Below are 15,944 nucleotides of genomic sequence, written 5' to 3' on the forward strand. Positions count from 1 at the left end.
GTCCTCATCTGTTGCTTTACAGACTGCCAATAGTTGAAGAGGTTCGTAATGTGTAATAGGCAGACATCTACCCAGACCATCACACATGAATTCCACACTGCATCAGGATCCACTGCAAGTACTACGACAGTTAGGCAGGAAGTGAGAAAACTTCGATTTGATGGTCGAGTGGCTGCTCATAAGCCACACATCATGCCAGTAAATGCCAAATGATGCCTCACTTGGTGTAAGGAGTGTAAACATTGGACGATTGAACAGGGGAAAAATGTTGTGTGGAGTGATGAATCACAGTACACAATAACAGTACACAATAACGCGATCTGATGGCAGGGTGTGAGTATGGCGAATGACCGGTGAAAGTAATCTGCCACCACACGTAGTGACAACAGTAAAATTCAGAGGTAGTTGTGTTATGGTGTGGTCATGTTTTTCAAGGAGGGGGCTTGCATCCCTTGTTGTTTTGTGTGGCACTATCACAGCACAGGCCTACATTGAAGTTTTAAGCACCTTCTTGGTTCCCACTATTGAAGAGCAATTTGGGGATGGCGAATGCATCTTTCAACACGATCGAGCACCTGTTCATAATGCCTGTGGCGGAGTGGTTACTGGACAATAACATCCCTGTAATGGACTGGCCTGCACAGAGTCCTGACCTCAATCCTATAGAACAACTTTGGGATGTTTTGGAACACTGACTTCGTGCCAGGCCTCACCGACCGACATCAATACCTCTCCTCCGTGCAGCACTCTTCAAAGAATGGGCTGCCATTCCCCAAGAAACCTTCCAGCACCTGACTGATGTACACCTGCGAGAGTGGAAGCTGTCATCAAGGCTAAGGGTGGGCCAACACTATATTGAATTCCAGCATTACCGATGGAGGGTGCCACGAACTTGTAAGTCATTTTCATCCAGGTGTCCAGGTACTTTTGATCACACAGTGTGTCATCTTTTTTGTATCATTGTTGCTGTCTGGATTTTCACACCTCTGTTTTACCAATTGTGTTATCTTCTATGATGTATAGAAGGAATATATTGCAACAAGCCTCAAACCCAACACACAAAAAAGTCCAGACATTTACATACATTGTGCTTCACTTGCTTCTTGCATTTCCCCTCAATACACAAAGACCAGATTCTATCTTTTATGTGATGGAACTTTCATTTTCTTTCACTGTTCCTCTTATTATCACTGCCATATTTCTGTCTGGAGAACTGCTAACAAAAACACCAGAGATGAACAACTCTCATCAACAGACTCAAGTACACAAGCAAACTTCCAAGTGTTAATCATGGAAATCCATAATTCACACTGTCCAAGCTCAATTCCAACTCTCCTAAGCTCAGTTCCTAACAACATGGTTCAATATCTGGATCCCTCCTTACATAATACTTAACCACCACCAGCAGATGAAGCTCCTGAGAATATTTCACTCTTCAGTGATAGATTTGCGAGTCCTTTCAACAAAAAATATCACTGGCTGAGGAAAAATGAGTGTGTTGCAAAACATCACAACAGCTTCATGGAAGAATGCAAGTAGAACAACATTCTGGATTCAACTTCCAGTTGCAAAAGCTTGTGCTCTATATGTGGCTGTGGGCTGCGAAGTTTCATTATCAATACACGTTTGTATTACATGGAAAGTCATTTTAAACAGAAGTATACCAAATTTACAGAACCAAATGCTACTACAAATTGTAGAAGAAATAATTCTCACTTATCAAATATCTTTATCTGGATACACACCAAGAATTTGGTCAACACTTAAATGATTATTACGATATTCAAAATGCCATTTACATTCGATATCAATGTTTACCTCATAATACACACACAAATCACTCTAGACACAATCACTCGTATAATATATGCTTGCTAGTTCTGAGGAAGTCGTGTATTATCCCAGTGACAGATTTATACTGGAAGTTATTTCTTACACCATTTTGGTATGGCCTCCCAACACCTCACATTATTGTATTTCAGACATGTTTTGTGGAACATAATAATGTGAAGGTCAGGGCTTTTAACTGTAAAGTTTCTCCCTTTCCCTGGTCCTAACTTGTTTCCTACAGTCAAACAGTTACTGTAATAAATCCAACAATTACCTGTGTGTGTTTCTCAAGAATATCTCTATATTTTATACGACTGTTCACTAACTGAATCTGATTAGCTCTGCTAGAACTCTTCCTGATCCCAAGAAGCCACAGTTAATTTTGTTTTATTTACAGAATGACTCAAAGATCTTTACTTTCCACATGTCCTATGAAAATTTGGAAAAGTACTTACCCTTAAGCTCACAGCACATTCTTGCCGAAGTGACACAGGAATGTTCAATTTTGGGTTGTAAGCAACATCTAAAATACTAAAAAAATGGTCTTCACTGAGAACAACCCGAGATGCTGCCTTCCGTGTAAATAAATCTTTAGCGTACCCCATCACATAATTAGTGTAGTTGCGCATCTCAATAAAAGGCAACATAACACCTTTCCACACTGCAACAAAGAAACAAATTACAAAACACCAAATAATGCCAAGCCAAGGAGAGAATCGAAATGCCACATATTCTTGTTTTCTTAAGGAAAGTCTGAGATGGAATCCAGCAGTATGGAACAGGAGCTAACGAAATAGGATTGACTACTACTCAACACACACGTACATGTGTACATGTGTCATCCCCCCCTCCCTACACACGGCCGCAACTGTCTCTGGTTGCTAATAAGGTCTTAGCACCTGAAGACAACAGTAGCCGTGTGTATGAGTTATGCTTGTTCAAATGTGTATGTGCGCACACTCGTGCACAGGCATTTTATCTATATTTGACAAAGGATTTTGAATGTGCCTGTCTGCCACTCTATGCCTCCTGTACGTGACAAACAGCAACTTATTCCATTTCTTATTTTATCAGTTTACTTGAATTAATACACCGTTGTTTGTCTATTCATAGCAGATTGATCAAAGATTCTCTCTGAGGATGGCATGAAAGGGTGCTATTTGAGAATCTGATAATGCTTTCCATGAAGACAGACAAAGGCAGTTACTTATTACCACATTTCTCAGTGTTCCATCTAGTCAAGAGAATACCCACTAAAGGGCACGGGATTATAGAGCAACACACATTGCCCCCCACCCCCATTTTTTTCCCCTTGAAAAACTAAACTCCCATCCTACCTCGCCAAACAGACGGACATATCAATTTAATTAAAGGATGTAGGTTGCAGTAGGTACTGGGAGATGATGAAGCTTGCACAGGATAGAGTACCATGGAGAGCTGCATCAAACCAGTCTCAGGACTGAAGACCACAACAACAACAACAACAACAACAACAACAACAAAGTACCATATAATGAGTATTGACTACTCTCAAATGTACCTACAATCATGAAATTTCAAAACTATTTTGTGATCCACAGAGAAAATAACATGAAAATTCAGTCAAGAAAACTAATAAATTATGAGACAGAATTGCTGGTCTTTATGAGGCTAAATGTATAGTACCATCAATAGACAAATAAATGTACACCTATCCTATCTCTCAAACGTAATAGTTCCTTCCTCGGGGAGGAAAGAGGGATAGTTATGGGATGGTTAAAAGGGACCCCAGGGTCCGGGTGAGACACCTGTTGTGAGGGTGAGTGAATACAAACCTGAAGGGAGAGATAATTATGTTCTCTTAATGTATTATTACAAAGCTCGGCTGAACAATGTCTGACTATTTTACTACTGATTTCATCACAATTACTTGAACATTTATTTTGATGGTAGTGAAAACTTCTTTCAGAGGTGTATGTAGTGGTTGATTTTATCAGACTTGTTTTAGTACATTTAGTACAGGTTATCCGCTAAGGAGGAACTCACACCTAAACTCTAAATTCTTGCACAACGGACCTATGTTCTCTACCACTGGGATAAGGTACAAACTTGCATTTGAGAAGTTTGTGACCTAATAGCTGGCTCACACCACTTTCATAACTACTACTGAGCAACACGACTTACCTCCTAGTCCTACTTCCACTGAAACAATTATATTCCTACTAAAAGCCTGGTGAGGCTTGCTATGCCTACATTTAACTGAAACTCTTCCAAATCTGAGGCAGCACGGTAACATGATTTTTTTTGTGCCAATTACAAATTTGTAAGCTACTGTTCTCTATCCGCACTCCCTAATTCTTCCCACCATTTTCTGCTGTTCTTTACCCTTCTCTCACCTTATCATTTGCTGTCCCTTCCTGACCAGGTAAGCCTGCATTTTAAGCTTTCCATAACAATGAAAGCAAAACTTCATTTAATACATAAATTCCTTGTTTTGCAAACCATTGCCCCAATCAACTTCATGTTCCAAAAACAGGATCATCAATGAAATCCAACATTTACCACTGAAAGCACCTTTACTACTACAGACAACAATATACAGACAAAACAGAACTGCCTCCCAGACAGAGAGCAGTGCTATTCATACAAATCTGAATATTCCAGAATATGGAAACATTATGAACATAAAAAATTTCGAGAACCTAAATAACAAATATTTGTTGGTGATTGAATCTGAACTTGTGACCTGCAGCACACTAGCCAGCAAAGCTTACTGCTTCTCCACGCCAGGATGCATCTCAACCAATTCCGGATACATTTTTTCTGCTCTAATGTTGTTAATTCAATTACATGGTTTGGGAAGAGTTTAACAGCTTCATGAAGTGGTGAAAATTACTGTTCACACATTTCTTGTTCAACTTGAGACAACAAAAAGAAGTTCTTACATGAATAAATCAAGTGAATATGGACAAGAAAACATTTATTTGATGGATGTTTTTCTCTGCGAGCTAATAAATTATTTTATGAGATGTCTGACACCTGACTTTTTATGACAAAGAATGAAGCGACGTGTTCGGTTGTTTCTTGCTGGTTTCATCAATGGCTGCCAGCAAACAAATTATTGTATACGATTAGCCTTAAATGTTCTTCCATCCTCTAAAGCAGTGGTTGTCAATTCCCCCCCCCCCCCTCCCCCCCCCCCCCCACAAGCCAATACTGGCATTGTTGGGCGACATCTTGGGCCATGTATGTACCGCTCTAGTTAATAACTGGTAACCTATGTAAATTAATATGTTATGAGCCCCCAATACATTAGCTATAGTAAAGGTGCAATAAGTTCCCCACCAGCTACCAAGTACTGGCTGTTAAAAGTTGGCATCATTTTGAACACTTCATGTCAAATGTCCTCCGTTTCATATTGCTTCCACCAATAGTGATCTAACAGATGTGATACTACTGTTGTGTGGTGTGATACTACTGTTGTGTGGTGAAGTGATGTTGGTTTTACTATGTGCGCAAATGATTTTGATTAATGATAGTATTTGTACTTATATTGAAATGTACTAGTGAATATGAGAAGTCATCACCAAAGGTTAATAAATTAAAAACTGTGTTGCATTACAACAGCCTTAAAAAATTAATTTTCCTTGCTAAAAATAAGTACTTCATTTGAAGATGACTGTCTCTATGATGTGCATTCATGAATACATCTTACTTCCATGCAAAATTTATACCATAGCGCCTGCCCAGTACGAGTCGCACAAGTCCGTTAGTTATTTGCACTGGAAGACAAACTGTAAAACATTCCCCCTCCCAAGTCCTCTAAACCCACAGTGGCCACACTACTAATAGCAGAATTCATTAATCAACCAACCACCTAGAACTATTACTACTTCTGTAAGTATTTTTGTTTGTCAGTGAACAGGAAAACTACACTCTTATGAAACTTGCTTTTGACTTTTCTAGATTGGGTTACTAGCTGCTAGATGAATCCGTACATATTACAAAAATGAATATGTGTGTGTGTGTGTGTGTGTGTGTGTGTGTGTGTTTTCCGCATCTGCTCTTAAACCACTGCAGTGATTTCAACTAAACTTGGGACACATATCCCTTACTGTCAGCCAACAATTGTGGGAGTAAGAACAACTAGATATGTGAGAACTGATGCACTGTGCATGAGGCTTAAAGTTATCACTTCTGTGTTAGTAACTCTATTCGCAAAAAATTTCGCAGACACTAAATGCACCTACAAAACTGTATCATGGCACCACATATAGTTCAAGACATATTATGTCATAAACACTGAGATGCATGAAAAACTTGCATCTTGCTTGACGTTTAAATATTATTACTTCTTTACTACTAAATCAATTTACAACATATTTCACAGACAGCAGCCACATTATGTCGCAGAATGTACCTACACAAAAACAGAGTATTTTGAAAAGAATAACCTGATTCAAAACTCCATATTTACTGATAAAAATGTACTACAAACATGGGATGTATTGCAAAATACTTTCAAAATCATGAAGTTTTAGCTACACTATTACAAATGTTCTGTGTGTCCGCCAGCAGTTCCACAAATAACATCTAGACGACAGCTAAATTTGTCACAAACTTTACACAATGTATCTGCTTTACAGAGGTTATGGCAGCTGTTAATCTGGTCATTTCTTTTATGTCACAAGGTAAAGGGGGGATGAACACGCTTTCCTTTACATATGCCCTCAAGGAAAAATTGCATGGGGACAATGTCTGGTGATTCTGGAGGCACAGAATGCTGGGCAGTGTCTCGAGCCCCTTGTGCCCTATACAGCACTGATGCGGAGTGCCACCGAGAAACTGACATATGTTGCTGTGCCAGTTTATAGACCAAATGACACCTGGACATTTGCCAGACAGTCGTTCACGGCATTGGCAGCGCTCTGCTTGCACGGCGCGTAGACTTTTGTGAACTTCACTTAAACGTCTGCCGATTTCTTTCCACTGTGTCATCAGATGCAAGATTGACCTGGACTCTCACCTTTGCACATGCATCCTGTCTCTTTGGAGATACCAATGAGACATGTTTTAGGCTGCAGGTGGATGAATGCCAAAACACTGATGTAAAGCACATTGGACTCAAATCGCTCACTCACTCTCTTTGCAAACAGCAGCACACAAAATGCCTTCTGACTGCAAACTGAGAAGACACATTGACTGATGTCTAAAAAGGTTTTCTGAAACCATAGTCATACCCATTCAAACAACACACAGTTCCTTGCCGGCATGTCCCATGTTTCATAATCATTACCATCCAAAATCAGGTCATTCTTCTGAAACATCCTGTATATCATTGTAAGACAGACAGTTCAAGAGATATGCATGAAAAGTGCTACATCGTGGATGAAGTTTTAAAAAATTTATCCTTTACTACTAAGACACTCCTACAGTCAAGTCAGCTTAAGGAAATCCCTGAAACCAGGCAGTGATTTTGACAGTTTTCAAGTGTGAACTGCAAACAGCTGCAGGCAAGAACTGTGGTCGTCTATAGAGCATTGATGAGGTGTTGCCATAGAAACATTTACAAAATTATCAACACCGCAATGGTGTTTTCACAAATACATGGAATGAATTTTTTCAATATTACACAGTTCATTTTTTGTTTTTGTTTCTAATAGAAAACTGGTAAAATGAATACACAGGCATTGCCGGGTTTGTCAGCTCATGTTACTGTAAACAGCTGAGAATGGCAGACCGAATAAACAACTAACTGGGCCACAGTCTGACAACCACTGCTAAAGCAATGGTTGCAACATGTCTAGTGTAGCCATAGAAAAAAAAGTCTATTTCTTGAAAATCTTTCTTGAAATAATCTCTTCTGTTTTTTGGTTCATCTTGGAATGCCCAAACAGCTGACTGCTGCTTCATTTTTAGCTCATATGACTATATCAAATTTCTGTCTGAAAACAGTTACTATACTGTAAATTATTTTTTCAAGCAATTCATAATTTCATTTGTTTTACTAAATATCTTTCCAGAATTGTATGGAACTGTTCTGCTAGTTAGTTCATCTAAATATGTTTTAAAAAGGGCATTATTATGGAAAGGATGGACTGCTACTTACCATATAGAAGAGATGTTGAGTCGCAGATAGGCATTACAAAAATATTGTTAAACAAGCCTTGCCAACCAGAGTCTGTGGTCGTGTGTGTGTTAAAAGCATTTGTCTGAGCGTGTGTGTTATGTTGATGTTGTCTATTTCAGATGAAGGTCTTTTTGGATAAAGCTTACTTGTTTGCCAGTCTTTTTGTTATGCCTATCTGTGATCCTACATCTTTTCTACATGTTGAGTAACAATCTGTCCTTTTCTTATATTGTCATTATTTCATCGTGGATTTTCTACTGTTTCTTTTATGTTTAAAAATGTTATGCAATTAAAGTGTTGGAATCACTGTACTCACTTATTAAATCTTGCACAAAAACATCACTAAAGATAATGAATAAATCCATCTAACGCGAACAGCTAGATGTGGCGAAGAAGATACGACAGAAGAATAAAAAAGCTATGAACACTGCCAATGTAAATTCTGCTGCTCCACATAAAGCTCAAGGGGACAAGGCCACCACGAAGCTCCTGCCATTCTAGATAGAAAAACCTGATATTTGGTTTTTCCAAGCTGAAGCAGACTCTCAAATCATCAGCACAACAACAGATATTATATAATTTAATTATTTAGTAGAGCAACTACAACCACACTTTGCTGAAAATATTTGGGATTTGTAGATCCTTTATTCCAGACCCATAAACTCAACATGGAAATCAATGAAATGGAATTTCAGCTGAGAGAAAATAGATATGACAACATTCTCACAGTAGGAGCAGGAGACTTTCATTTTGGTGCAGACTGTAGGACAGGAAAAATGTGGTCAGGCCTGTGAATGGCAGAATCAGGAAAAAAAAAGAAGCAGATACAATAGCAGCCAAATATTTTGCCACAGATGATGTTATAGGCTGCCATTATCACAAGTTTGTCAAAAAATTACATGTGATAAGTGGATCGGGAGGGGGGGGGGGGGCAACCCACCATGTAAAAACTGCTCGATATAAAATGTTTACTATGAATGGCTCTACATTTCCAAGCTAGGGCTGAATTTGATCTCAGATTAAAGCCTAGTTTTCTATGGACATTTATCATCGCAGATATTTCTAAAGGCATATCAGAGCCATCAACTTTCTTCATAGTTTTCACCTTCTGGTTTATCTTAAGAACAAATGACTGATTAAAAAATTCAGGTGAAGGTGAAAGGAAATGTAACATGTATGAGAGGGATCGTAAAAATTTTAACCATCACTTCAAAAAAATGAAGTTATGAAATTTTTTAGTTACATGGACCCAGCCCTGGTACATGCACCCCAGTACTATGGCACTCTGTTAGAACAGCCAAAACAAAGAGACTCAGGCCATTTGTAAAGTAGAATAATGTGGATTAATTTGTTTTCGGCAGCATCAGAAATGATGCACCTGTGTCAGGCCAATCCAGATGACTTCTTGAACCTTCTGGGCTGGCACGACGCAGCTGCAACATATCTCAGTTTCTTAAAACAAATTCCCGAACAATATTGCACTGTATTAATAGGCTGTGGCATTTTGCTTTAGCAACTCTAGTAGTCTGCTACAGAACTATGGTGTGGGGATTTCAAGTGTACTGTGGACATGTAACTCTAAACATACAAAAAGTTTATTACGTAACTACACTACTGGCCATTAAAATTGCTACACCACGAAGATGACTTACTGCGGACGCGAAATTTAACCGATAGGAAGAAGATGCTGTGATATGCAAATGTTTAGCTTTTCAGAGCATTCATATGGCGCTGGTGGCGACACCTACAACATGCTGACATGAGGAAAGTTTCCAACCGATTTCTCATACACAAACAGCAGTTGACCGGCGTTGCCTGGTGAAACGTTGTTGTGATGCCTCGTGTAAGGAGGAGAAATGCGTACCATCACATTTTCAACTTTGATAAAGGTCGGATTGTAGCCTATCGCGATTGCGGTTTATTGTATCGCGACACTGCTGCTCGCGTTGGCCGAGATCCAATGACTGTTAGCAGCATATGGTATCGGTGGGTTCAGGAGGGTAATACGGAACGCCGTGCTGGATCCCAACGGGGCCTCATGTCACTAGCAGTCGAGATGACAGGCATCTTATCCGCATGGCTGTAACGGATCGTGCAGCCATGTCTCAATCCCTGAGTCAACAGATGGGGACATTTGCAAGACAACAACCACCTGCACGAACAGTTCGATGACATTTGCAGCAGCATGGACTATCAGCTTGGAGACCATGGCTGCGGTTACCCTTGACGCAGCATCACAGACAGGGGCGCTTGCGATGGTGTACTCAACAACGAACCTGGGTGCACAAATGGCAAAATGTCATTTTTTTGGATGAATCCAGGTTCTGTTTACAGCATCATGATGGTCACATCTGTGTTTGGCGACATCACGGTGAACACACATTGGAAGCGTGTATTCGTCATCGCCATACTGGCGTAGCACCCGGCGTGATGGTATGGGGTGCCATTGGTTACATGTCTCGGTCACCTCTTGTTCGCATTGACGGCACTTTGAACAGTGGACGTTGCATTTCAAAAGTGTTACGACCCATGGCTCTACCCTTAATCGATCCCTGCGAAACCCTACATTTCAGCAGGATAATGTACGACCATATATTGCAGTCCTGTACGGGCCTTTCTGGATACAGAAAATGCTCGACTGCTGCCCTGACCAGCACATTCTCCAGATCTCTCACCATTTGAAAACGTCTGGTCAATGGTGGCCGAGCAACTGGCTTGTCACAATATGCCAGTCACTACTCTTGATGAACTGTGGTATCGTGTTGAAGCTGCGTGGGCAGCTGTACCTGTACACGCCATCCAAGCTCTGTTTGACTCAATGCCCAGGCGTATCAAGGCCGTTATTACGGCCAGAGGTGGTTGTTCTGGGTACTGATTTCTCAGGATCTATGCACCAAAATTTCATGAAAATGTAATCACATGTCAGTTCTAGTATAATATATTTGTCCAATGAATACTCGTTTATCATCTGCATTTCTTCCTGGTGTAGCAATTTTAATGGCCAGTAGTGCATATTTTTCAAGGTTATCACTGAACCTTTACGACTAAATATGACTGAAATAGTTAATTCCTTTCATGTCTCCTGTAAACTTTCTGAAATTATAAATAACACTCCAGATATAATAAAACCCTGTGTTATGCTAAAAAATATTAAACATCATGTTAGGTATTACACCTCAACATCTAGTGGTCCCCAGTTTTCTACATAGATTAGACCCACACAAATTTCAAATTGTGAAGCAAGAATTCCAGTAAATGTTGAACCATATTATTCAGCTGTGCAAAGTGCTGTGGACTAGTCCTCTACATGTACTGTATCCCTAAATGAACCATATTTACATGATTACAAGATGTGTTTTTTCACAAATTCGCCATTTGAAAAACACAAAGTCACCTTACATTCGCAGATTGAATTATTGCTGCTGAGATAATAGTTTTTATGTTGGCCAATTCATTAGATGAAGGTTTTACATATCAAAGTAGGACTTCCTGCTATTTTAGCACTACAAGTTGTACTAAAAATGACACATTTTGCAGAGATCTTTAATGCAATATCACTGAAACTGTGTACTTTCGTAATACGCAAGTACAAATATGAAAATATTGAAGTATGGCATATGATAGCTTCATAAACAATGAAACAACAATGGCAGCTCTGATTTGCTTCTGTCAGCCAGCCACAGAACAGCACATGTGATCTTATCAGCCAATCATATCACTGAACATTACGCAAGCAGCATGAATAAAATAAGGATGGCTAATGTCTCATCATGTAACCAATGAGAAAGTACTGAACAGAATTGGGAAGAAAAGGAGTTAGTGATATAACGTGACTAAAAGAAGGGATTGGTCGATAAAATACTTTCTGAGACATCAAGGGATCACGAATTTAATATTGGAGGGAAGTGTGGGGAGATAAAAATTGTAGAGGGAGACCAAGAGATGAATACAACAAGCAGGTTCAAAAGGATGTGGGTTGTGGCAGTTATTCAGAGTTGAAGAGGCTTGTAAAGAACAGAACAGAGTAGTGCATTTTTAAAACCTGTCTCTGCAACTACAAGAGAATTCATATTTTGTCTCCAAACACATTTTGTTTTATTGAAATAAACACCATCAATGATCTATATTGAAAGATATTTACAATGTGGCTTGCTTTCTAGTCTGAAAAACAGTTTGTTACAAAGGATGTTGATTTTATTGATGGTATTTTATGTCCAATTTTCACTCACATTAGGAAATGTCATCTGCTTTGACGTTTTTGAGGTATTCCTTTATCTGGCATTTTGATCCGGCCTAATTCCATAGTGTTTTGCACAACTATATATCTCTTGCTGTAAAACACAACATATTGCAGCACCACATGCAATGTGGAAGTCGGGTGGAATCAGCAATGCCAAACAAGGTAAATCTCAAAAACGTGGAAGCGGAAGCTATTCCTTGATGTGAGCAAAAACTGCATATAAAATACTAAAGTAAAATAAATATCTTTTGTAACGAATTGTGTTTTGATTTAGAAAGCATGCTAAATTGTAAATATATTTCATTACAGACAACTGGCGATGTTTTATTTCAATAAAATGAAAAGCATTTAATGACAAAATATTCATTTTCTTGTAGTCACAAAGATGGATTTAAAATATCTTCAATATTTATGTATTAACTACAGACAATTTGGCCACACAAATGAAGTTAATGTCTCAGATTATTTATTATACAGTACTGTAAAAAGAAAAGCTATGTTTTCTCAAATTGTACTTAGGTTGGTTGGTTGGTTGGTTGGTTTGGGGAAGGAGACCAGACAGCGTGGTCATCGGTCTCATCGGATTAGGGAAGGATGGGGAAGGAAGTCAGCCGTGCCCATTCAGAGGAATTTGCCTGGAGTGATTTAGGGAAATCACGGAAAACCTAAATCAGGATGGCTGGACGCGGGATTGAACCGTCGTCCTTCCGAATGCGAGTCCAGTGTCTAATCACTGCGCCACCTCGCTCGGTATTGTACTTAGGTAGCTCTAGAGCAGCCTTTTAAGGTTCACCTGTGACGGTGAGTGGCTTCTTCATAAAGACCTTGCTCTCATACCAGGGGGAAAGTTAAAGAAATCCTCAGTATCCAAGCAGGGGCTTACTGCAAGAGGCCAAATCTAAAGTGAATCTACTATGAAAGGATTCAAAAACTACTGCATATGCAGTGTTCAGAAAGGAAGAAATTCCAATAGGTTTCTAAATAAAGATAGTGATACCAATGATGAAGCTGATTAAAAGTATCGATACTACAGAGACATAAACAAAAAGTACGTGCAAATAAAAATTAAGGCACTTTTCATTTATTTTATTTCTCCTTTCATTAGACTGTAGACAATCAATAAATTACATAAGTTTAGAATACATATAATGTTAACTATTTTGGTAGATGCTTTATCTCAATAAAACAGTTGGTAATTTTGATCAGTAACGTAAGTATAAAATTTTCCCAAGGAGCCTCTTTAAAAAAAAAGATCACCTTATACTTGAGTGAATGCCGCAGCAGACAACCAGATGGCCACTGGTGTGCTTATGGTGATTATCACTGTCCAAACGATTGCCACCTCCCAGACCACAGTCCAATTCCATGAATGAGTGATGTTAATTTAACCCTTCATAATAAATAAGCATTTTCTAATATAGACCACTTAATAGGTTATTAACAATTCCCACTTGTAGGAGAAGGTAGCAGGGCTGCCACAAGTTCCCGCAAGTGAGATTCCCTGATTTCCAGACAAGTTTTAGCATTCTTCCCTGACAAATTTTGAGACCTTGAGGGATGTTAAGAAATAAGTTGACAATCTGCCTTTGTGGCTATAGTACAAGAAATAATAGTGTAAATAATGAAATATCTAATAAAAAACTTGCAAGCAGATGGCATTTCCAGGTGTGAGCAAAAATTTAAGTGCTCACATCAAGATTTTTTGTAATGAAATGTTTTTAGATGGAGACAACAAGCCAAATGGCATATGCGTTCCATTAAGACCACTGATGTTATTTTATTTCAATAAAAGAAACACATTTGGTGACAAAAATATGCATTTCCTTGGAGTCACAAGACAGATACAAAATACCATCATTGATTTCAAAAATAACCAAAGAAAAAAGTAGGTCTCTTAAAAGAAGTGTCTAAGGTGGGGAAGAATTGTGTAACCAACACTGTAGGTGACCATCAATAAGATGTTGGTTCTGCTATGTTCATTATAGCCAGTTAATACCCACTGTATTATGTCTATTATTCTACAGGTATTGTGCGATTTTTCTTTTGAGAAATATATGAGTACATAGCATACATAGTGCCAGCAACTGACACAATTTTCTTCTTCTTAATGTCCATACTTTCCAACATGTAGACTACTTTTGAAATGCCAAAACATACTATAACAAATAAAATGCCTATAAAACACCACACTATACAATGTACATGCATTGAGACACTTGCAATAACTGAAATTCATCGTCCATCCTGGGTCCACGCGTAAGCCATGAAAATCTGCTGCATTATGCCACACAGACCCGGCCTGCGGGCAGATTGGTGAGACTAGATCTGGTAAGCAGGGTCTGCTCATTAGTGGGAAACAAATGGCTTCAGATCAGCAGGCCCGATCCATTAGAGATACCCACAGAAATGGCCTGCAGTTTTGGCTCGTCATGGAAATCCACTCATATGGCCAGCTGTTCAAGAGCCACAGACAGCATGTTGATGAAATGAGAACGTGGTGATCAGTTTATGCAAGATATAACTTGTACGAATACTCTGAGAATCAATAATAGTGAGGATAGGTAGTAACTCACCATTAAAGGTGATTGCTGAGCCACAGACAGGCACTTGGAAAAGACAATCACACTCTCACAACAAAATTTTCAGCCATAGCTTTTGTCAGAAAACAAGCGCACACACACACACATTCACACAATCACTCGGAGACAACTCATGCATACATGGCCACCACCTCCAGCCACTGCATCTACAGTTTCTGAGAATCAAATCCAAACAAACCACTGCTCACGCCTTCCTGCCTGTTGTCGGCAGCCGTTAGGCTAGTGGAAAGAACTGGTGGCAATACTGACTGCAAGTTGAGGGGAGTCGTAGGAAGGGGAGAAGCAGTAGGAATGAGGAAATATGGAGGTGGAGCACGTACTCAGCTGCACCCAGCCAGCAATGATGCATAACATTTCAGTTAACAAACCATTTCATCTACTGAGACGAAAATGACATTTTCCAGTATTTTTTTTCAGAATTCCCTGATACTTCCCCGATTTCCCTGATGTGTTGAAATTCCCTGATTTCCAGAAACTGCAGCAACCGTGGATAAAACACAAAACAGTAATCACCATTCCTTTTGGCCTATATGAGTTTAATTTCATGCCATTTGGATTGAGGAATGCACCTGGCACATATCAATGAAGTAATGCAGCAAGGATTTGATTTCTATTTTGTCTTCACAGATTATATTCTAATTACATCTGGTTCAGAAAAAATAACATCCTGATAATTATGTTCCGAGAATTAATCTTGGGAAGTCGTTCAGCACTCAGAAAACAAGTTTCTTGATTTACACCATTACGTCAGAAAGAACCAAACCAGATGAGGAAAGAGTAATAACCATTTTACAGACACCTCATCCATAATATCAATGGTACGCAATGAAAACCTTGTAGCTCCATCTGTCTGAGACAACCTCATACCTCCAGTTATCAGTAACTCTGTGATCAAAGAGAGATTTGAAAGTGCATGGGTTTTTCTAATCTGTCAATAACTAGGCTTCTGCTATACAGTTACACGTATAGAACTTTATCTATATAACTTTGTACTATTTTTCAAGAAATTGTTTTTGGTTCCGCTCTAGAATTTAACTAAGTGGAGTTATGAGGTTTTTCATTGCCTACCATCGATATGTGAAATAATTGCATGCATATCCCAGCACTTTCAGCCGCATCACTCATCATGTTTAACTTCTATCACAGTCACCTAGAACATATGGTA

General features: G+C 39.1%; 1 protein-coding gene across 1 annotated transcript in view; it reads right to left on the bottom strand.

Moving 5' to 3' along the window:
* The window catches only part of LOC126480759 (transmembrane protein 214-B), a 152,404-nt gene that overhangs the window by 116,508 nt on the left and 19,952 nt on the right, over nt 1-15,944 (bottom strand). The window contains exon 5 of the mRNA XM_050104047.1: nt 2,286-2,491. Within this exon, the coding sequence (XP_049960004.1) occupies nt 2,286-2,491 (206 nt within the window). The remainder of the gene's footprint in view (nt 1-2,285; nt 2,492-15,944) is intronic.

This window comes from Schistocerca serialis, chromosome 5 (assembly GCF_023864345.2).
Source record: "Schistocerca serialis cubense isolate TAMUIC-IGC-003099 chromosome 5, iqSchSeri2.2, whole genome shotgun sequence".
NCBI lineage: Eukaryota > Metazoa > Arthropoda > Insecta > Orthoptera > Acrididae > Schistocerca > Schistocerca serialis.